The sequence below is a fragment of the Phalangium opilio genome, unplaced genomic scaffold (genome assembly GCF_054372755.1).
Source record: "Phalangium opilio isolate 3A_F unplaced genomic scaffold, DU_Popi_V2 ptg000089l_1, whole genome shotgun sequence".
Taxonomy (NCBI): Eukaryota; Metazoa; Arthropoda; class Arachnida; order Opiliones; family Phalangiidae; genus Phalangium; species Phalangium opilio.
Window position 1 is genome coordinate 7,442,757 of NW_028324194.1, and position 24,686 is coordinate 7,467,442.

General features: G+C 38.6%; 2 protein-coding genes across 3 annotated transcripts in view; both read left to right on the forward strand.

The window, feature by feature from the left end:
• The first annotated feature begins 1,733 nt into the window (after positions 1 to 1,733).
• Positions 1,734 to 4,239, forward strand: LOC149647329 (ankyrin repeat domain-containing protein 16-like). The gene is made up of 2 exons (XM_089849635.1): positions 1,734 to 1,806; positions 3,299 to 4,239. The coding sequence occupies exons 1-2, from the start codon at positions 1,734 to 1,736 to the stop codon at positions 4,237 to 4,239; spliced, it is 1,014 nt and encodes a 337-aa protein (XP_089705761.1).
• Positions 4,240 to 5,927: 1,688 nt separating this feature from the next.
• Positions 5,928 to 24,686, forward strand: part of LOC149647330 (uncharacterized) — a 34,446-nt gene continuing 15,687 nt past the window's right edge. The window contains exon 1 of one of the 2 annotated variants that reach the window (XM_089850189.1): positions 5,928 to 6,192. In XM_089850189.1, the coding sequence (XP_089706315.1) occupies positions 6,120 to 6,192 (73 nt within the window). In that variant the 5' untranslated portion in view covers positions 5,928 to 6,119. The remainder of the gene's footprint in view (positions 6,193 to 24,686) is intronic. The other variant, XM_089850190.1, reaches the window with a different exon arrangement.

The following is a 24,686-nucleotide window of genomic DNA, read 5'->3' on the forward strand; positions in this document are numbered from 1 at the left end:
AACAGAGAAGGAACTGCATTAACCGATAGTATATGTATTTTTGAGCTTTCGTGATAGTCAACTTGACAAAAATGATCACCGCAAATGTCTTTTTTGGAGTCCATTCAATTCCATTAATAGCCTGACACCATTGTTTAGGTAATTACGAATTTTTTGTAGGGAATCTTAATCGTACAGTTCAAAAAGGGTTGAACTATCTAAATATTTATTAATTTTCTATACGTATATACTTATGTCACAAAACATTTTTATTCCTACCAGTGTTGACACACTTTTCTACTGAGCATTTTCGACCCATTTTAAAATTTAATACATTTTCACATTATGTGTTACTTTAATAACTAATAGCATATAATTCCCAAGTAAAAACACGCATTTAATAAGAAATTGATCAATATTCTATTTATTAAATATCAAATTTTATTCATTAGGCTCCACTTACTGTTTTTCAATTACCTAACTTTCATATTTTGTGCTTTACTTCTTCCTAAGCCTAATTTTCAAACTCGAGCTGCGGCGATTTAGCGGGGCGCTTTCCCGCAAAATCGTGGGAAATTCTTTTAAGTTTCCCACGTAAGGCGACAGATGGCGCTAACGCCTAATGATAAAGTAATGAAATTCGACGAATCGAGTCCGCGAGGAGGAAATTCAACAAAAACTCTAGAAATACATATATTCTGAACTCATTGGCCGTCACTGCCCGAAAGCGCCGCGTTAGCCCGCGTATAACACGCTCGTAAGCCTTGGCGAACCAATTTGGTCTGTAGAATATTAAAAACTACCCCAATTTTACGTCTATCAATTGAATTCGATAAAATTTCACCTAGGAAGTTCAATTTATACTTTTACAACCATTAATACAACACTGTTTTATAAAAATAAACTCGAATGCTTAACTTATAAGGTAAAAGCAATGGTTACATAAATACGACTGGCAACAAACATTCTTTCTGCGCATGCTCACCTCTCGAAATTTTTTCCCCTTTTCACCCCCGCTCTACCGGTGAAAAGGTCTATTAATACATGTATGTTAACCCCATTTAAAAATCAAACAATTATCATGGCTTTCTTTTAAAATTAAGTGCATATTTTAGTTTTTTCAGAATTTTTAAATTTTAAAAATGGTCAAATTATTTGGTCAAACATAATTTTAATGACTTAAGATTCAAAATAATTTAATTAATGAAAAATTTGTCAATGTTATTGAAATTAAAAAGTCAGTAAATTACAATAATTATTTTTATTGATATATAAATGAGTATCAATAGCACACACACCAACAAAGCTGATTGTACAAGAGGTGAGACTCTTTCTGGAAAGGTGGGGGTTAAAACAATGAGGCAAATACCACACACAGTGGCGCGCAACAACCTCCTGAGGCAAGAGTAAAGAGGCTCGAACGCATGCGCGAGAATGTACTCTCTCTTGCCGTGAGGGGGTAGCGGTAACCATGGTAACCCGGGAAAGGTACAGTATGGAGGACTACCTGCATTCTGTCTGACTCAGAGTCTCCCCTTTGTGATACATTCTCCTTGAACCAGCCAATCGAAAAATTAAATTCTGCAACAGTCCTAGTATTTCCCTGTAAATTTTCGACTATCTGCCACGGCCAAAAAATCGGAGGACACCCAGTGTGTTTTTTTTTTTTTTCATTTTCAGATCTAGCTTTGCGCTATTCGTGTGTATTTATGTGTGTGCTTTTGTTTGTAGCACGGTATACACGAAAAACAAGCATGGATAGAAACCGATTAAGGCAAGATCCGGTATCACCTTGGAGCTTGAAATGTGAAAGAAACGCGATAGAAGGTACATAGGCGCTATAGTATGAGCTTTCAGTGCTCAGTTTTTCTGACTTCCGATGGACGTAAAAGAAGGTAGTCGGGACCCTCTTTAAGAACAGATCCACTTCTGGCCCTTGGAAGTATTATATTATTATTATTATTAGTGGATAGGGGGGCTCGCGCCCTAGCACCGATGCCAAAGGCATATTGTGCACCCTCGTATTCAGGCCTTTAATAGACCCGTGGCCACGTCGTAGCGAAGAATTCGCTCCACCGTAATAGAGGAGACCCGCGAGGGTTCCACAGGAAGTATTGAGAAAGAAACAACACTGGCACCGTCGATGTATTCACCCAGTTATATTACGAGAACGCTAAGATTTACGTTTAATTTGATGGGAAGCTGCATCGAAGCTGATTTATAGGATAGCGTCTATAGGCAAAATAGTTTCTTTATAGAGCGGTTTGTTGGGTTGGCGCTGGGGGATGGGGACTGCGGAAGCGCTTGCTCGAATGAGAAATTCATTTTCAGGCTTCAATAATTACTTAGCTATAAAGTATTGTTTCAATTCGCTATGCCAAGAACTTTGATATATTAATATTTCAATTTTAAAATGGGGTGTTGACAATTTTATTAAGCATTACTACATTTGCATATTACTACATTTGCCATTCTCAGACATAGCTTAGAGACATCGTGAGTTACGTCTGGGTTAACCTTGACCTTGTTTATTTGGAAACTCATCTAATTGAGGAAGTTTAATCAGATTGTATTCTTTACATATTTACTTTACTCCATCTGGGTCGATAATGAAACTGAACTTCCTTGTTGTTCTATTAACATAAAATGGGAATGCACGTTTCAATCTCGGGTATCGTATATTCGACATTAAAACGAAGACTGTCTTAATTAATTTCTCGAAGTGATGAAAGAATTCTCGGTGGTCCTCTTCCTGGCTGCATTCACGGTAAATATAACAATTTCATCTTAGAAACTTCGTAGTAAAACCTCACGTAGAAGACGGTAAACTGAACTGAACCTAACACACTGTGCGGGTTAGGTTGCCCTCTTACACCGAAAGAACGATCTTACGAGGACTTCTAAAATTGTGAATTAAGATAGCTATGGCGTCACAATGGAGAACAAGACACGTAAACATTTACGAAATAGCTAGGTGTCGTTGGGGTGGTGACGGCGTGTTAGTTTCGTATGTACTAATGTAGTAATATGATTACCCTAGTGGGTATGGTATTACAGTATTCTTTTTTTCCAACTCGCTAAGGTAATATTCGAGATTTTAATATTATCGTTAGCTTTCAAGAGAAAAGGTGGTTTTTTCTTCGCAAAACTCGTCTTTAACACCCCTTCGATATATTATATATTTAAATTTTTTTAAATTTTATTATTAGTGGTATCTGGGCCAAGTGGGATTAACCGTTTAGGCTTTCTTGGGGCCCTAAATAATTAAAATGAAATTGAAAGTTATAATCGAAGCTTTACTTTCAGGGTTTGTTTGTAGATGGCGCTCAATGCAATGACGTCATCGCGGCGATTGAAGCGGGAGACAAAGAGAAGTTATCGGATTTATTATCGAACTGGACAGATATAAACAAGTGCTTGGAAAAGGTTTATGAAACACCCCTTTCAAATGCAATTCGAATGAAGAAAATAGAATTAGCCCTATTTCTCATGGAAAAAGGAGCCGATCCGAATGAAAATTGCGGTTACTCTTATCCTCTACTAGATGCAGCGACGAATTTGGGATCCGTGACTCTGGTTAAAGCCCTTCTCGATAAAGGAGTGGAAGTTGACGAAGACGCTTTGGTGACCGCCATGGACTTTGATAAGACAGAAATTTTAGAGTTATTAATACCAAAGGACTTCGACCCTAACAAACAATATGGCAATTGCAAAAGAACATTGCTTTTTTTCGCGGTCCAGCGCGGAAGAGTAAATCTAACTGAATTGTTGCTTGAAAAGGGAGCGGACATTGATCATCAAGATTGTGATAATTGTACCGCTTTGAACAGGGCTTGTTTGAATATAGACGCTGATAATTTACAGGAATTCCGTATTATTGAGAAATGTATGGTGATGCTAATAGATGCCGGCGCCAACGTTCACACCACAGACATATTTGACAATGGAACCGCGCTTATTCACGCATCTAACAGCGCTCTCTTCACTGTTGTGAAGAGATTGATCGAAAAAAGCGCCGATGTTAACGCCATAGACAATAGTGGAAACACGGCGTTATCCTTCGCCATGGACAATATAAAAGAAATACCATTGGCAATTGCGAAAGAACTAAAATTGGAAGATATGGCTAAAATTTTGTTGGAGAATGGAGCTGACATACATGTCGGATCATCGCTGAGAGAAATCGCTAACAGGGATTATGAGACTGATGACTTGATCAGGGCGATCAAAGCTGGAGACAAAGAAACGCTCTGGATTTGATTTCGAACGGAACAGATATTAACAGGTGCTTGGGGTCGAATATTTGCAAGTCCCTTTCACTCGCGATTGCCAAAAGGAACGAAGAGATAGTTCGAATCCTCATAGAGAATGGAGCTGAAGTCAATGGAATGTGCTATCTCCGCGATCCTTGTTCACCCTTGAAAATAGCGACGCGTGAGGGTTTGATGACAGTTGTGAAAACCCTACTCGATAAAGGAGCCGTCATCGACGTAATCGCTTTAACGACAACCTACGATTATGATCGAAAAGATATTCGACAGTTATTTTTACAAAGAGGCTTCGACACAAACAAAAGATTTGGTGGTTATAACCGTACTATGTTGTTTGACGCAGCCTCTAAAGGATACGTAAATATGACCAAATTATTGCTTAAAATAGGAGTTGATATGGAACAAAGGGATTATTACGGTTACACCGCTTTAAATTGGGCTTGCCACGAAATGATGGTTAATCGGACTCTAACCAAGAAGATAGAAAAATGCGTGGAGTTACTAATAGATGGCGGGGCCAACGTCAACGCCACAAACGAACAAGACAATATGTATTCACTTTATTACGCCACTAAAAGTAATTCCAGCGTTGTAGTCAAGAAGTTAATGGAAAAAGGCGCCATTTTTGGCAACCATACAGAGTATGGCCTTAATGGTAAAGGCTAATTAATGAATTCCGTTTGATTGAATAAATGGTGGTTTTTTAATCGCATATTTGATAAGCATAAACCAAGTTGGGTGACAAGTCGCTGACTCGCTGATGTTTGTTAATGATTAATTTATGTTTTGCTAAATCGAAAAATACCTTACCTCTATGGAATTGGTTGAATTCTCACAGACTGGGAGAGGTAAGGGGAAATTAGGGGAAAGAGCTTCGATTTAGCAGACGCCATTAAATCAATGGCGGATGACACAGTAGCCCTCGTCTTTAAGAAATATTTAATGCTAATTATTTTATAATTATAGATAATGGTTTTCGTGCATTTCAATATTACCAGTGAGCACATATGAGAAAGAGAGGCCAAATTAACCGCCACCCCCCACCCGCCCCCATTTCAAAACCGGTACCGAGTTTCGCACATGTGCAATCAGCGCAAAAGAGAGGGAAAAATCAGACGTTTGTTTACGGCCAGTATTCTTAAAGGATCACGTGACGTCTGACTCCTCGGCTGTGCGCCGTGATTGGTTCGCGTGAGAGAGATATCGGTCTGTTCCGTCATAGTTACTCTCCTTCTCATACGTGCTCACTAATATCACTCAGTTATCGAACCGAATTTTGACACTATACTTAACGATAATTTTCTGATCGAGTGTAGATGGCGCCACTCATCTTAACGTAAAACTTCGAAAAACGACAATCCATATCAAACTTCCAGTTATAAGAAATATCTAGCCTCTAGAGATAACATAGATAAGACGTCCTGACGCATGAGAAACTTATTAGATTTTAATATTAATTATTGTTTGCGCTCATTATAATTGTGTGCACTGTATAGAGGAAGGCTTAAGCTTTCTTTTGGTATATGATTTATTGCATTTGGAAGAGCAGGTGCTATTCTTCAATTTAGCCCTAGCGGCAAGAGATAACAACGATAAGAGGTCCTGACGCATGAGGAACTTCGATTGTTCTTGGATTTAATCTGTAAACTACATTTATCTTATTCTTGCCGGAACTAAATCTAAAACGTACATAAACGGAATGCGGTTCTAACTTTCAAAATTAGTTTGTTGACTAAAGACGCGAGGAAATACATATCGATTTTGGAAAAACTTAAACTACTCCCTTTTCATACCCTTTTGAGGGTAGTTTTCAGTATGTGTTGAGAAAGAAGTAATCAAATATAGGTTTTGAGAAGAAAGATTTCAAATATGGAACCTGCGTTAATCCTTACCGGGATATGTTTTTCCATAATATTTGCCTTTTCTCTTCATAAACTCATTGGTATGTTTGTCAGAATAAAAATAAATTTATAATAATTGGAAATAGCACCATTTTTGGTAAGTTCAGTTGAAAAATATTAATTTTTCTTTAAGTAGAAAAAGTTTAGTTTAAAGTCTAAGAAGTAGGCTATAAGTTACGTGTAATACCATAGGTTTATATAAAAAACCGTCTTGGTTTGGACCAAGGCCGAAAAAACAAACGATATGTTTGAGGTTTATCAATTGACTGAAGTTTCAGATATTGAAATTTTTTTCTAGTTATTTTTATCCACTCAATCCTTAATCAATATTTAATTCAATCAACTGATTTTACTGTTAATCGATCTAGTCCCTCTAAATTAATTGAAAAAATTACATATCTACGCTTTTTCAAGAACAATTACATTTTCCGAAAACATTTTATCATGAAATTAATTATTTTGAAGGGAGTACGTGTTGAGTGATCAGTATTGAATATTTGAAATTTTCTACTGGAAGTCTAAAAAGAGCAAGCCAACTATGGCATAACTCGAATGGAAAATGTAAATATTTAATAGATGCCAAACCAGGGTGTTGCGCGAATTTATACATTAAATTTCGTATATCGAAATGCTACATTTCTATTGTCGCCTCTAAGAAGGTAAAGTTGCACTGGAACTTTCATTTCCATACTTTAGAATTTCTTGGTCATAACTCAGTCTTCATTTGAAACGTCACCCCCTACTTTACACCGGTTACGTATTACGCGTAATCATTTTAGCAAGCGTAAAGATCATTTCGGAAAACACAGGGGGCGAGGCCACCATTGGGGTGTATTCTCCCTCGCACCAAGGGTCATCGCCAGACGGTGCCAAAGTTCACTACGGGCAGGAGGCTAGTCAACTAGCACTGCCTATAGCGGTGCTTCTAAGCGAGCGAGAAAATGAAAGAGAGAAAACACCCCAATGGCGGGATCACACCTGTGTTTTAGTTTCTCTGTATGTAATTTCCAAAATGGTCTACTCACTTACAAATGTACACCGATTACACTGAGTGATCGGTCGTTCGGGCGCTAGCGATCGGTGTCAAGCCATAACCATAACCATTCATGTACACGAATGTTTTATAGTGTTAGGTTAATAAGGTTGGCGGGCAAGTCCGGTGTGTCATGTACCGTTTAGTAATGTGAAAAGGTTTCGATCTATATGGTAATATAATATAGTGTGTTGCGACGGCTCAGATGACCCATACACTGGAACCACTGGTGATTATAAAATGCAATATATTGGGAAAATAGAGGAAGGGAGGGGGGTGTCGGAGTTAAATGTGACCTTCTTGGCATAACTAGTAATGAATGATGTGTTTAACTATATTATCTCCGCGGGAAATGAATATAACAAGTCATTGGTACTGAGAAGTATTTCTGTTTATGTGATCTTTACCTTTAACCACGCTGGATAAACTTTGTTGCTTTGTCCTAAGTAGACGACATTCACTGTAAACGACAGTCTTATCAACAACTTAAAACAGATTTAAACTTCTTTTGGTGCAAACTTGAAAATTTGTCAAGCCAGCAACAATTAAAACTATGTTGGTCAAGGTGCTTACAAGTTAGTGAGGATCGACACGAAATCCCTTCAAAATAATTAATTTCATGATAAAATGTTTTCGGAAAATGTAATTGTTCTTGAAAAAGCGTAGATATGTAATTTTTTCAATTAATTTAGAGGGACTAGATCGATTAACAGTAAAATCAGTTGATTGAATTAAATATTGATTAAGGATTGAGTGGATAAAAATAACTAGAAAAAAATTTCAATATCTGAAACTTCAGTCAATTGATAAACCTCAAACATATCGTTTGTTTTTTCGGCCTTGGTCCAAACCAAGACGGTTTTTTATAATATCTGTCACTTCAGTCTTAATGTAATTAAATTTTGAATAATCATGTTTGCTTCACCGTCATACATTTGCACTCTAAAATATAACGGTGCATTCAAACACCATATATGCTGTTTTTTCCGGTGCCAAAAAAGACATCATTTAGGGTGTACTTCAACCCCATTTTTATCATCAATTCACGCCATTTGCTAATATTATTTGCAAGTATTAAGGAAATATTAGGCATTTATGCACCATTTACAGTGGTTTTTAACATCCTTGTTAGGCAATCTGTTGAACTTCTAATATTACTTAGTTTAATGGTGTTAAAAGTATGGAAAAGTACGCTACCTCTGTCACATTATTAAACCAAGTGAACTTAGTGAAGTGAAATAGTTGTTAAATATTTATTTTTTCCATATTTAGCACCACGTTTATGGTGTAAAACAAACCGGTCAATACAACATTTCAAGTCCCTGTTTACCCATTTAAAGACCCTATTTCCCCCGTTTCAAGGCCCTATTGACCCATTTTAAGTTAATTGTACTATGGTAATTAACCGCTTGCCTGCCTTACGACCGAATTCCAATTCGGCTGAAAACTACCGCAATTTGGCGGTTTTGGATTTGGTCTAATGGGACAAACATCTTGGCTTAAATTAAAATTCTATCTACGCCCGTTAACATCTGATTAACTTGAGTGGTTATGTAAAATGAGCAATAATCCCATCTATTTTGTAAAACATTAAGCAAAATTTATAGTTTAGAAGAATGAAATATTTTTAAATCGCAGAAATGCACCGTTATAAAGGGATTCGCTTATTTTAATTTTTAAGTCAAATTACGTAACACTGTAACACGTATGGACTTGAAATGGGGGTAAATGTGGACTTGAAATGGGGGTAAATATGGACTTGAAATGGGGTTAAATATGGACTTGAAATGGGTGTAAATATGGACTTGAAATGGGGTTAAATATGGACTTGAAATGGGGTTAAATATGGACTTGAAATGGGGTTAAATATGGACTTGAAATGGGTGTAAATATGGACTTGAAATGGGGTTAAATATGGACTTGAAATGGGTGTAAATATGGACTTGAAACGGGTGTAAATATGGACTTGAAACGGGTCTAAATATGGACTTGAAACGGGTGTAAATATGGACTTGAAACGGGTGTAAATATGGACTTGAAACGGGTGTAAATATGGACTTGAAACGGGTGTAAATATGGACTTGAAACGGGTGTAAATATGGACTTGAAACGGGTCTAAATATGGACTTGAAACGGGTCTAAATATGGACTTGAAACGGGTCTAAATATGGACTTGAAACGGGTCTAAATATGGACTTGAAACGGGTCTAAATATGGACTTGAAACGGGTCTAAATATGGACTTGAAACGGGTCTAAATATGAACTTGAATCGGGTCTAAATATGAACTTGAATCGGGTCTAAATATGGACTTGAATCGGGTCTAAATATGGACTTGAAATGGGTCTAAATATGGACTTGAAATGGGTCTAAATATGGACTTGAAATGGGTCTAAATATGGACTTGAAATGGGTCTAAATATGGACTTGAAATGGGTCTAAATATGGACTTGAAATGGGTCTAAATATGGACTTGAAATGGGTCTAAATATGGACTTAAGTGCTAATTTAATTGTAAAGATTAAATAGGACAATTGAGACTGGGTGAAAGATAAGTGTAGTTTTAATTTTAATTAAATAAGGTATCCATGAATTTAACCAAAAAAATCGTGTTTTGGGTTAATTTCACCTTAATTTTACTTACGTTTACAGGCTTATCTCGATTAAGTTTAAATAAAGGCTTATCACGATTAAGTTTAGTTTAAAGGCTTATCTCGATTAAGTTTAGTTTAAAGGTTTATCTCGATTAAGTTTAGTTTAAAGGTTTATCTCGATTAAGTTTAGTTTAAAGGTTTATCTCGATTAAGTTTAGTTTAAAGGTTTATCTCGATTAAGTTTAGTTTAAAGGTTTATCTCGATTAAGTTTAGTTTAAAGGTTTATCTCGATTAAGTTTAGTTTAAAGGTTTATCTCGATTAAGTTTAGTTTAAAGGTTTATCTCGATTAAGTTTAGTTTAAAGGTTTATCTCGATTAAGTTTAAATAAAGGCTTATCACGATTAAGTTTAGTTTAAAGGTTTATCTCGATTAAGTTTAGTATAAAGGTTTATCTCGATTAAGTTTAGTTTAAAGGCTTATCTCGATTAAGTTTAGTTTAAAGGCTTATCTCAATTACGTTTAGTTTAAAGGTTTATCTCGATTAAGTTTAGTTTAAAGGTTTATCTCGATTAAGTTTAGTTTAAAGGTTTATCTCGATTAAGTTTAGTTTAAAGGTTTATCTCGATTAAGTTTAAATAAAGGCTTATCACGATTAAGTTTAGTTTAAAGGTTTATCTCGATTAAGTTTAGTATAAAGGTTTATCTCGATTAAGTTTAGTATAAAGGTTTATCTCGATTAAGTTTAGTTTAAAGGTTTATCTCGATTAAGTTTAAATAAAGGCTTATCACGATTAAGTTTAGTTTAAAGGTTTATCTCGATTAAGTTTAGTTTAAAGGTTTATCTCGATTAAGTTTAGTTTAAAGGCTTATCTCGATTAAGTTTAGTTTAAAGGCTTATCTCAATTACGTTTAGTTTAAAGGTTTATCTCGATTAAGTTTAGTTTAAAGGCTTATCTCGATTAAGTTTAGTTTAAAGGCTTATCTCAATTACGTTTAGTTTAAAGGTTTATCTCGATTAAGTTTAGTTTAAAGGTTTATCTCGATTAAGTTTAGTATAAAGGTTTATCTCGATTAAGTTTAGTTTAAAGGTTTATCTCGATTAAGTTTAGTTTAAAGGTTTATCTCGATTAAGTTTAGTTTAAAGGTTTATCTCGATTAAGTTTAGTTTAAAGGTTTATCTCGATTAAGTTTAGTTTAAAGGCTTATCTCGATTAAGTTTAGTTTAAAGGCTTATCTCAATTAAGTTTAGTTTAAAGGCTTATCTCGATTAAGTTTAGTTTAAAGGTTTATCTCGATTAAGTTTAGTATAAAGGTTTATCTCGATTAAGTTTAGTTTAAAGGTTTATCTCGATTAAGTTTAGTTTAAAGGTTTATCTCGATTAAGTTTAGTTTAAAGGTTTATCTCGATTAAGTTTAGTTTAAAGGTTTATCTCGATTAAGTTTAGTTTAAAGGTTTATCTCGATTAAGTTTAGTTTAAAGGCTTATCTCGATTAAGTTTAGTTTAAAGGCTTATCTCGATTAAATTTAGTTTAAAGGTTTATCTCAATTAAGTTTAGTTTAAAGGTTTATCTCGATTAAGTTTAGTTTAAAAGTTTATCCGGATTAAGTTTAATTTGAAGGTTTATCCGGATTAAGTTTAATTTGAAGGTTTATCCGGATTAAGTTTAATTTAAAGGTTTATCTTAATTAAGTGTGAAATAGAAATACGAGGCTTTATCAACAGCTATACAGTTTAAATATTAATTAAGTAGTCCATTTAAAATTTATTCGAGTTTTTATCCAAAATATGTATATTTTATGTTTAAATTCACCCTAATTATACTAATTATGTTGAAATTAATGAAGGATTGTGGTTTGGCAGTATTGATTTAGCTTATTAATTGAGCTTCAAAAAATTTTTAACCTTAATTTTAATGTTTAGATGAGTTTTTGATTAGTTCCAACACAATTGCGTTCAATTTTTATCATGCCCCGTGCTAAATTTGCGGTAACATGAAGATTAACAATTAAATATGTTGTAACCGGTAGCCCGTTACAACGGATCACTACAAAGGTTACAATGTTAATGAATGATGTGATTCCATAGTTTCGCTTAAATGACAGTAATTAAATCAAATACCTAAACAATTCATAGCAATTCTGACATATAAACCAACGGCAATGAGGACTGTGGGAATAGCAAATGTAACCCTCTGTTTCCCACGTGGTTACGTTGAAAAAATCTGCACATGGAATTTATTTGACTAATTACGTAAAGACAATGTTCTCCTGGATTAACCAGCACCACTGTTACTTATATTTCCAAATTAAACAATCCACTCTTGGTAACAAATAATTTATAAAATGTAATACCATATACGGACTGTTTCACCAGAAAAAAAAATTGTTTTAACGAATCGTTTCCAACGTGGTTACGTTGAGAGAATCTGTGCTGATGTAAACATGGAAATTCCTCTACATTGGTTCAGTTAAAGAAATATATCACACACCTTCACAATTAGTACCATTTTAGTGAGATTAACAAATAATGAAACCCTGTATACCTCATACGTAACCCTCCGTTTCCAACGTGGTTACGTTGAGAGAATCTGTGCAGATGTAAACATAGAAATTCCTCTATATTGGTTTAGTTTAAGGAAATATATATCACACATTCACAATTAGTAGCATTTTAGTGAGATTAACAAATAATGAAGCCCTGCCTGCATACCTCCAGGCTCCTATATTTGTTGGTAGCAGAAAACGAAGCAGACTTTTGTAATAAAGATTACAGAGCTGGAAATTAGCTTTTTTATCTTTAAAGGGGAAAGACACTATAAAGAGTATATTACATAGACAAACTAAAAATCTAAAATACATCTTAAGCCTTGGCCGTAAAGAATGTTCAAAAACTTACTTTAAATGATATAAAAACCTCTGTTAACTGTAGTTATTTACCTGAATTACTTTTCTAGACGAAAATTCGACCTGATAACGACGTATTTCTTATTAAGGGCGCTACAGTTAATTAGAAAATACATATAAAGGTGCTCAAGCTCGGATGAAATACCAAAGTAATTTGCTAGCGTCTACTGCTAAGAAATTAGGAAAATCAGCAAGAAACCCAACATTTGAAATTTGTCAACGTAACTTGTTAGCACCCACAAACCTAGGCCCTTCTAGTTGTCAACGAGAACGAAATGTAGAAATAGGTTTAAGCGCGCTATAAGGTTAGGCTGACTTCTGACCCAAAAGTAATTTTTTGACGTACTATCTTAATTAGTTAAATTACAAAAATTAGAATTCATTAATTAAAAATCGAAACAAGTAAGTTTCTCATTTAAGAAATGCTTGTTAATTTAGAAGCATTCCGAAAACTAACTTCGCTATAGTTTTTCCGTATGGCCTGTCTCAATTTCCTTAAAAAACCGAAATTTTTTTAATGCTTTTTCTATGGGACGCTAACCCTAAAAACTGTGAATTTTCCTTTAACATTACGGAAGGGTGTCATGTCATATCTACAAGGGCCTACCGGCCCTGTAGAATAAGATACGTTCCATAAGTATGACACTACCTATACTTCCTAATGCTCGAGACTTACAGCTCGATCTAGTTCGAGAGCGACAAGCGAGAATTGACTACACTCTGTTTCATCTTCCTATATAGCCTGCATTACTAAGCCTTTGACAGCGCCTCACCAGGCGTCGCTTCACCAGAATCTATGTCCCACGTCCCACTTCATGACAAGCTCTCAGTAACTAGTGGCAAACTTATGGAACATATCTAATGAACTTATGGTAATGCAAACAACGACGAAGTGATTTGAGAATTGAAGTAGTACTTCAGCTAAAATTTCTATTCAAAATTAATCCTGAGAATTGAAATAGTATTAGTTCATTTGTGCTTCATTTGTCTTAAGAATCTCGCGGCTTTTTCCGAGAAAAAAATATGATCACGTGATTCGCCGTCATTTAAGGAGGGATTGTTTTCCCTTGGCATAGCTAAATAAATCACCTCTGTGAGCTCGTGGGCTGTGTTTTTGGTAACTGCTAACTGCTTCATAGTTAAAAACTAACTAGAGGGCGCAATTTTAAAAATAACTGAATCAATGCCGTAATCTTTAAGGGTTTCACTATTTTATATCACATTTTAAAATTGAGCTTTCCAATTTAATTTAATCTGGGAGCACGGCAGTGCTCCCAGCCAAGTCGAGCACTGACATCCTTTTCTCGAAGCAACTCGTGGCAGTTTTAAGCCCACTGTAACTTCGTGATGGGTACAGGTAAAATTCTGAAATTTTGCTTTCCGCGAGGACTGTCAATCCTAGCTATAGTTTCCAAATTTCAAGTTCCTATCCTATATACTTTTCGAAATATGGCAGGTGAAATTTACCTTATTTTGTCACTCACTCACTCACTCACCGATCATCAAAATTCTAAGGTACTTCTAGGGGAGATAGAAACTTAAAATTCAGGATTTAGTTCTCATTTATTTTATAAAGCACAGAAAAATTAAAACATCCCGAAATTTTTATAAAATTGTTCTTTAGTTCATTATTTCAAAACTAGATGGCGCTGCCGCCTTTTCAACAGAGATAGTGTGTGTTCTTGATGAAAGGACGTAATAGTCCAAAGTTAACCGAAAGTTAAATATATGTTAAAGCTAATATGAGTAGTAGTTTTAAAGAAATGTGTCGTAACTGATGCTACATACTTATAATTGGATATCGAGTACAATCGTTATTGCATATTCTCTGCGGGTCGAAAGGGGTAATTCAGCGTAAATATGGACAAACGTTAGCGATTATATTGGCAAACGAAGTACCACGAGAGGGTCTTGTTTTACTATAACTACCGAAGTAAAACGAGAGGGTCTACAAAAAGAAGTGAGATCCTATGAAAAACATTAACATGTACAAAAATGGGCCAAGCCTCGCACGTGCTCTCTCCGCCGTAAAACGTTCTGAGATCCCATGTAGAGCCAAGTCTGCCTTTCGTTCTCATTCAATCGCCAATTGAACAATTATGTTATAAATTAAGTCCTTTTCCTAATTAATAACCAATATTCTTTGACTCTTTCATTATTATACATCTTTGTTCGTATCAAAAATATCGTGACTTGGCAAGCGCTGGTAATTACCTTATTAACGTGTACATAAGGTTATGCATAACTCGCCTTATAAACTTGTACATATCCCCTCGACCATAAACGATTTAGTGAATATCCCTTCGATTATTTTAAAATCGGCAACGATTTAGTGAATATCCCCTCGACTTCCTTTTAATATTACTTACTTGCGATTGCCAAGTCACGATATTTTTGATACGATGAAAGATGTATAATAATGATAGAGTCAAAGAATATTGGTTATTAATTAGGAAAAGGACTTAATTTATAACATAATTGTTCAATTGGGGATTGAATGAGAACGAAAGGCAGACTTGGCTCTACATGGGATCTCAGAACGTTTTACGGCGGAGAGAGCACGTGCGAGGCTTGGCCCATTTTTGTACATGTTAATGTTTTTCATAGGATAATTATTGAAATTAAGCCACTTTGTTAAAAACCAACTTGAAACTAGAGGTTTACTCACAAGTCAACGTAAGATTCGTCATTGAGGAGTGCCCACCTGAAGTGATGCCATTTTTCGTAGTAACAGTCAATGCACCTGACACCAGAATTTAAGCAATTAGGGTGGTGACGTCTAATTCGGAACACGTCTAATTCAGTACACTTTTTTAAAAATCGGCTTAAATTTGTTTTGGGGGCTTCAATTCGGAGAAAACGAGACCTAAAATTATAAAATATCAATGATTCATCGCGAATCCATTAAAAATCATCCCGAGATTGTAGGAAAACATCCCGAGAAGATACGACAATAATTAGCAGAGTACCCAAATTAAGCATATTAAATTAATGGAAATTTTAGGGAATGTCACTGCCATGGCCTCAGCAAATAAGGTTTCGAGAACGACTGAGGAAAGGTACGCTCACTCACCTGATTTCAAAGGAAAGTACCACTCCTTAGCTACAATTTATGACCCTTGGGAATATGGTAGAAAATATATTTCACTCACAATTCCTAATCAAAAAAAAAATGTCCATTACGTCTAATTCGGAACGATGAAAAATACACCGCTTGCCCTCTTGATTACTTGTACTAAACTCATCCTAACCTATAATTATGGTAATCGTGAACATCGTTTAGTACAAGACCAAACTTTTAAAGACTGTATAACACCAAGATCTCATTCACGTTAACGTGAATGAGATCTTGATAACACCAATAGGGACTTGGCAGTACTACGTCATGCAACGTCAAGCTACCTTCCACTAGTGCTAAAAAACATACCAGGAGGAGGGGCTTATGTAGCTTTCATTCTGTTAAAAAAACATACCATAATGGCGCTGGGGGCGGAGTTAAGCCCGAATTGCCAAGTCCCTATAGCAGACTATTCTTTCGCTTCGCGCCAAAACGCGGTATTTCCAGCGCTATTTCGCGGCCTCTATCGGGTTAGGCGTCAACTAAAAACATTTTAACATTAGGCCGCGAGATTCAAACTCAAAGCAAAAATCATCGTTATCATCTAAAGATGGATTTGGACGAAATCTGTAGGTACCTAAGTTTATTAAACGAACATTTTGTTTCATAATATAATGCATGGGACCATGTAAAGAATTATTAAATAAATAGGGAATTTATTATAAGTTTTACCTTGGTTTTAGTCGAAAAACTATAAGCCTAACTACAGGCCTATCGTCTACCGCGTGCCACTTAAGATTTAACTTATGCCTAGGACCATTAATTAGGTTTCTAATTAATTTTAGAAACCCTGCTCGGATTTAAAACCACCCTTTACCAATTAAAACCCCCCCTGTTTCGAATTAAAACCCCCTTGTTCCGAATTAAAACCCCCTGTTCCGAATTAAAACCCCCCTGTTCCGAATTAAAACCCCCCCTGTTCCGAATTAAAACCCCCCTGTTCCGAATTAAAACCCCCCTGTTCCGAATTAAACCCCCCTGTTCCGAATTAACCCCCCCCCTGTTCCGAATTAACCCCCCCCCCTGTTCCGAATTAAAACCACCCTAGTTCCGAATTAAAACCACCCTAGTTCCGAATTAAAACCACCCTAGTTCCGAATTAAAACCACCCTAGTTCCGAATTAAACCTCCCCTGTTCCGAATTAAACCCCCCCCCCCCCTGTTCCGAATTAAAACCACCCTAGTTCCGAATTAAAACCACCCTAGTTCCGAATTAAAACCACCCTAGTTCCGAATTAAAACCACCCTAGTTCCGAATTAAACCCCCCCTGTTCCGAATTAAACCCCCCCCCCTGTTCCGAATTAAAACCACCCTAGTTCCGAATTAAAACCACCCTAGTTCCGAATTAAAACCACCCTAGTTCAGAATTAAAACCACCCTAGTTCCGAATTAGATGCAATTGTTCCGAATACGACGTAACTACAAAGTTTGGGAAAAACCTATTTTCTCACTTAAAATTACATTAGAAAGATGAAAAGGGGCTTAAAATATGCGCAAAGGTTCGATCTACAAGTCTACAAACACAAATAATATCTGCAATTGCCAAAAATACGCTATATTATGTAATTTTAAAAAAGTGTTCTGAATTGGACGTCACCACCCCAACCTTATCGATTCGGAGCCATATTGTGTTTTCCAGTAGCAAGGGAAGTAATGGATGAACTAAATGACCATGGATAGCTAAATAGCCTTCAATTGTAGGTCATTTTAAACATTGCGAACCTTGGGAGAAGCTACATGAAAATCTCATACGAAACTTTTCAAAATTCCAATCTCAAAAGCTGAAAACTGAAAACTGAAAATTGAGTTTTAAAAATCGCGAGCTTTCGGATACGAAATCCCTTGTCAACCGTTTACACGATGAACTAAAATATCTAATACTAATGCATGCTGTTACATTTCTCTATAAGCAGTTTTTACCTCTCCGAGTGACGTATGTCACGGAGAGGTTCTAATTTCGACGTGTGTGTCTGTCTGTCTGTCTGTGTGTCTGTTGTTACACCCACGTGACCGCGTTCGCAGTTTCCAAATCGGAGCAAACGTGTTCGCCATTTCCGAACTGCTTTCACAGTCACGGAAATGGCTCCTCTACTTGAGTTCTCACACCACCATCTTCTAGTCTTTGTCCATCCCACACGGACACCAGTCTGTACTTACTGGCTTCTAATCACCACCATCTTTTGGTCTTCGTCCAGCGCACATGGACACCAGTCTGTACATACTGGCTTCTAATCACCACCATCTTCTGGTCTTCGTCCATTCCACTTGGACACCAGTCTGTACATACTGGCTTCTAATCACCACCATCTTTTGGTCTTCGTCCATCCCACATGGACACCAGTCTGTACATACTGGCTTCTAATCACCACCATCTTTTGGTCTTCGTCCATCCCACATGGACACCAGTCTGTACATACTGGCTTCTAATCACCACCATCTTTTAGTCTTCGTCCATCCCACATGGACACCAGTCTGTACATACTGGCTTCTAATCACCACCATCTTCTGGTCTTCGTCCATTCCACTTGGACACCAATCTGTACACCTGGCTTCTACTCCATCGTCATCGTTGGGTTTAAGACATTCGCGACGATCAGCTAGGGTTACGAGAAACGTCTAGCCTCCCTAGGGTGGGTTGTCCACCAAAGGTTTTCGCAATTGCGGTTGTTCTTGCTTTTAGCTGTAGTTCGACACCCTTATATACTACCTATTTGAGTAAGGTAATGCAACCGGCATATGCTTCATTTCAAACGCCAATATTAGTCAAGTCTCTCAAAAATGTCTAATTGTTCTTTATAAACGCGATGTAACGCTCAATAAGGCGAACAACTAACGAAGAAAATATTTAATATTAATTATATTTATTTTAATATTTAAGACTAGCTAAGTGCCCGGCGTTGCCCGGGGTAAGGTTTTTTTTTTAAATTTAATATGATTTTGTAACAAAAAGCTTTAGCCAGCGACTTTGCACATGTTTATGCAATTACATACCCACTATCAAATCTGTAGTTAATAGTATTTTAATATTGCGGAATTTCAATACAAATATTTCCAAATAAAAACGTTTTTTATTATGACAATTTTTGGTACAAAGCTTCGAAAACGGTCAGACCTAAATCCACTACCTTTTACAAAACTTATTTGTAAACAACATTTTTCGTTGTTCCCTCCGGTGCAAGGATTACCAGACTGGTGGGCGAGCTCACCCTGGAGCAGGCCACATAAAACTGCCCATGTGAAAAGCAGTCTTCTCTTAAGTCAATCCCTGCCAGCTTCAACGTCTGCCCTTGAGACTTGTTAATTGTCATTGCAAAGCAAACCTTTATTGGGAACTGTAGCCTTTTGAATTCGAAGGGGTACTCGGATGGTATGAGAGGTATTCGCGGTATGAATACTGACTCTCCCCGGGCACAGCCAGTGAACACTGTGGCCTCGATGACGTTTCTATGGAGGGCTTTTACTTGCAGCCTTGTGCCATTGCAAAGTTTTGGTGGGTTAAGATTCCGCAACAACATCACTGGAGCGCCTACTTTTAAAAGAAGCTTGTGGGAAGGGAGGCCAGGAGGGTTCAGGGTGTTCAGGAACTCCGCTGGATAATGGACGGCATCATCTGTTTGCAATACCGAGTCAATAGATCTGTACTCTATCTCTGTTCCTTCGAAAGACTTAAGTAAGACGTCGTTAATGGTGGCAGCCTTGTCATTTTTGGGCGTCAATATGGCACGCTCACACAGCCATTCCATGGACTTGTCATGGATATTAGTTATGTCAGGATAAATTTTGGCAGTGAGGTCTGTAAGGGTTTTCACTACTGATCCCAGGCTTGTAGGTATTGTCATCTTCCCTTCGGACTCGGGATAGTTTCCGTCTCCTATTTCGAGTAAAAGTTCAGAGAATAGCCCAGCAGAGGGATCACCCCTCAAATGGACCCTCATATTCTTCCTGAGAGACACTTTACAAATCAGAGGCCAAAGATACGACGCTTTGAGGCACGCCTTAACCTCGTCAGCTCGAGTTCCTCTTGGAACTACCGGCAGAGTTTGGCGAAAGTCTCCTGCCAACAACACAGTGACACCTCCCATCAAACCGTCGTTGGCCCTGATGTCTTTGAGGGTTCTGCTAAGAGCCTCAAAACCTCCTTTGTGCGCCATAGTACTTTCGTCCCATACTATGAGCTTGCAGTCTCGCAATACTTGGGCGGTGGTGCTTTGCTTTGTGATATTGCACATGGGAGTTTCAGCATAAATGAGATTGAGTGGCAGCTTAAACGCAGCGTGAGCCGTTTTACCGCCTTCTAAAAGCGTAGCGGCGATGCCAGAGGAAGCGACAGCCAAAGCAATGCCACGATCACTTCGAATCTTAGCTAAGAGCAAGGTAATGACGAATGTCTTACCGGTACCACCAGGAGCATCGAGGAAAAAGACCTGCCCATCGCCTGTCTCAACGCTTGCTATTATTTTCAAATATAGAGCCCGCTGCTCATGGGTCAATAAAGGCTCGTTCTTCTGCACTTCTTGTTTCAAAGCGTTCACGTCATAGCTCGTCTCCCTCAGATAATCCCTGTTCCCAAAGACTTCTCCAGATCTTGTCGGTCGAGCCAAGCCATACTGTGCTAAATCTTTTCCTCCCAAAGCCAATACTGCGTCTTCAATCTGCACCAAGCATCGGTTGTATACTTCGCCCATTACGTGCTGCGCGTTGCCTTGCAAATTCCTCTCCACTTGCCGAATAATATCTTCTGAGAGATAATCTTTGTACTTGTTCCAAAGACTTTGAGAATCGGGGAGTTGACAGAACACCAACATCACAGTGAAGAGTTCTCGCAGTTTCAAGGGAGACTGACACAAGGCAGCTTCCTCCAAAGTAGTGTCCCAGTGTTTTCCATCATCCAATAAGCCAAGTGCGTTACATGCACTTTGGAATGTGGAATGGATGATACCGTTCACGGTCTTGAGGTCCGAGAAAGACGTCGGGCCACGCACCTCATGTAGCAGTAGTCGGAGGTGATAGCATTCGGTGTTGTTCGGGTGAACAGTGTACACCCTTCCCAGTGCGCGATCCTTCTTCACTCCTGGCCAGCCGACGACATTCTTCCCTCGCTTCCTTCTTGAGAACTTGTTGTTTTTGTAGACAAAGTAAGAAGCAACCTCTGAGTATAGGAGTGTTTTTGCAAAAGCGTCAATTTTGCACAGGCCGAAGAATGCCAAAAGTGTTGTCTGAGGAGGATTTCTGATTCTATCGGCTAGGTTGTTGTCGGTGAAGTACACTCGCTGACCATTCTCAAGGTGAAGAGCCAGATGTAACACAGTTGGATACCTTTCATGTATGGGGAACCCCAAAATCCTCCAAACAGCCTCAGAGCTGCTGATGTACCTACCGCTCTCATATAATTTCACCTCATCCCTTGCATTTTCTATTGCAAATGCAGCCTGATCACTGCCCTTGTTTATGTACTTACAAATATATTTGATGCTCTTGACAGAGTTGCAAAACTCGACATTGATGTGAGCATTGAACGTACGTGACAATACAGGGTTATAGGGCACCACCCAGCGGTTGTCTAGCTCGATTCCATTAACATTTATCGAGAAGCCACCATCATCAGCAGATCTCCTCCTGTATTGCGGGTATCCATCGTCAAATGTCTGGGTGTCCTTCAGAAGTTGTCGGGGGTACCTCTTGCTGCAGTTATTTCCTTTCATACAGGGCGAATTCAAATTGAAGGCTCCACAGGGACCGTGAATCATGTTGGCCTTGATGATGTCATGAAGGATAGGGTCTTGTTGAGGATGAGGTATTTCGGCACAGATGACTTTGTCAATCATGTCAGGAGAGATGCGCTGCTCTAACCACAGTAAGATGTGGATGTGTGGCAGACCCCGCTTTTGCCACTCCACAGAGTACATAAAGCACGTTACCGTCCCAAATAGACTGCCCTTGTCTAAGAGAGACATCATTTTTTTCACCTTAAGATGGAACACCCTCGCTATGATGTCGTGGCGGTCGTGAGGCTTTTGCCCAGGCAACAGTGCATCGGTGATATCTTTCCACTTGGGATTACACGTGAAAGTGATAAAGAGATCAGGACGGCCGTAGTGGCGAACGTATGTCATGGCGTCTTGAGTTCGTTCATGCATGTATCGTGGTCCCCCAGTGAAGGATGAAGGGAGCACCACCATCTGACCCAGCTGACCAGGATCAGAATCCTGCCGTCCCACGGCATCCCTGAGATGAATATAACTGTCTGCCCTCAGCTGCGCCTGGTTATTCCTTATGTAGTTTAACCTCTCTGTTTCAATTTTGGCATACATGTCAACCACAAATTGACTAAAGAGTGATCGAAATAAAATCAAGTGATTGGCCTGCCCTTCCCTGATCATAATCCGGTAAGAATAGAAGCTCGCTGCGGAGACTGTCTTCTTCAAGGGCAACTTGGTAACGGGGTCGTGCTGAAAAATGGAAATCGAGTACCCATCCTCGCCACGGCAGAACAGGAGCGGGTACTGTAGCGCGTCGTATGACCGGTGGATCTCGCTGATACGCTGCAGTGTATTGTCATGACTCTGCAGTACGATGTCTCTTTGGTTAAATTGCTGACCAACCATGACCAGAGCCACCTCATTAGCTGTAGGCGCGTTGAAACGCCCTTTATGTGCCTCAACTGGTTTTCTTTCTGCATTTATAATGACTTGAAAATTCTGGCAGGTTTCGGGCACCTTGTCCATTGCGATTTTCAGGTCCTTTATGTATCCGTTTACATCATGAAGCATTTTCTGCAGTTGCTTAACCAGTCCAGGTTTAACATCAGGATAGTTGCTACACCTTAAGTTCACTTCCCTTTCGTCCTCGCCCACAAAATATATTTGGAGAAATTTTGCTTCTTGTTGATTTGCTGGTATCAGACCTCCAGCCAAGTGGTACACTTGTCCCTGAACTTTGAAAGTAGGCATGAAGCCGTCTTTTACAACGGTACGGGCGCCAAAGGATGTCATTTGGAAGCAGCCGTTGTACTTCCGAAGACGGGCCATGAAGTGAGCGTGATCCGGGTGGATATTCATAAGCAAGCTATGGAGCGGCTCAGGTAGATTTTCAAAGGGTTGCAGCTGCACCTTACCAGCACTGCAACACATTCCCGGGGCTTCTTCCTTCCACATCAGGGCATTGCAGTAGTGACACTTTTTGGACATGGTTCCCAGAGCTACCATGCTATCAGCCTCATAAATTAGATCAGGATCATATGCCATGCCTGAGAGAGTCTTGACCTTCCACGGACGTACCCGCCTTTCTACTCGATTTCCAGGGTTTTTTTCGTCATACCGAGACTCTGCCGTTCTGTGTACTTCGGGGTGACATTCCTGATATTTGGCCACAGATGCAGAGTGAACCTGGGGGTTTTCTTTTTGATACTTGGCCACTGCAGCACGGTGGGTGTCGGGGTTTCTTCTTTGCGACTGAGCCACTGCCGCATGGTGGGCGTCTGGATTTCGTTTTTGGTATTTAGATACTGCCGCACGGTGGGCGTCTGGATTTCTTTTTTGGTATTTAGATACTGCCGCACGGTGTGCGTCTGGATTTCTCTTTTGGTACATAGATACTGCTTCACGGTGGGCGTCTGGATTTCTCTTTTGGTACATAGATACCGCTTCACGGTGGGCGTTCGGTTTTGTTTTCTGGCATTTGGCCAAGGCTGAAAGGTGTGTGTCGGGGTTGCTTTTCTGATACTTAGCTACTGCAGCACGATGCGCCTCGGGGTTTCTTTTTTGGCTTTTGGCAACTGCAGCGCGGTGTGCGTCGGGGTTTTTCAGCGCGTATTTATTGGCGGCATTTTTAAGTTGTTTTCTTCGTTTATCGTCGTTGTATCTCGCACGACGTTTTGCAGGGGCCTTTTTGAGAGTAGATGGTGATGATGGCTTTGACAGATTTGACGCGTATTCAGCCTGAGAAAGCGATGGTGATGATGGCTTTGACAGATTTGAAGCGTATTCAGCCTGAGAAAGCGATGGTGATGATGGCTTTGACAGATTTGAAGCGTATTCAGCCTGAGAAAGCGATGGTGAATTGGTCGTTTTTTCTGGTTCAGAAGGCAAATAGGCATCAAAATGGCCGCTAGAAAGGTTCTCCGTAAAGCGTAACCTCCTCACGGGATGACCCTCAAATCCGAAGCTTTCATAGAGGTCACCATTGCGAAACACCTCAAAGACGAAATTAAATAATTGTCCAGCAGCCTTCAGCTCACATAAACCAGCATAAGTTGAGGCTCGTGACATGTCCTCGAAGTACTCGGAGAAGGTACTGTAGTTGTTGCCGTCGTTGTCGTGGGACATGATAGAAAACTCCTCCCAGTTATTGACCACGTGCCTCACAACGCGCTCACGCACCTCCGTAGACCTTGACTGTGTGCCATACATAAGATATGAGAGAGACCGAAATAGGCAGGCACCGTCACCAACGATGGGAACAATGGTGTGAGGTACCATCTCGCTATTAACGTTAAGAAACTCCATTTCTTTGCTCAAATACACCTTACTTCACGTGGTATTCGGAAAACTTTGTTTGGCGAAAGGTTAATTAACTAACTGAAGTATTCAAAATAAAAGAATAAGTAGCAACTCGAACTCTATTGAATAAATTTATTTGCAACTGTCAAAAGAATAGAACCGAACGCGGTAAAAGCCGTAAAATTGTGAGGGTATTAGTTTTTTAGACTTACGTATTAGTTTTTTAGACCTAGGTTTTAATTTTTTTCAAAGCGTCACAATATTGAACTTTGTGTAAGAAAGCTTTTTTTAATAATTCGTAAAAAAGTCTCAAACGCAGGTTGATTATGGAACTTATTGGGAGTGGCGTCGTTAAGTTTCATCTTTGTAGGGATGAATTTCAATA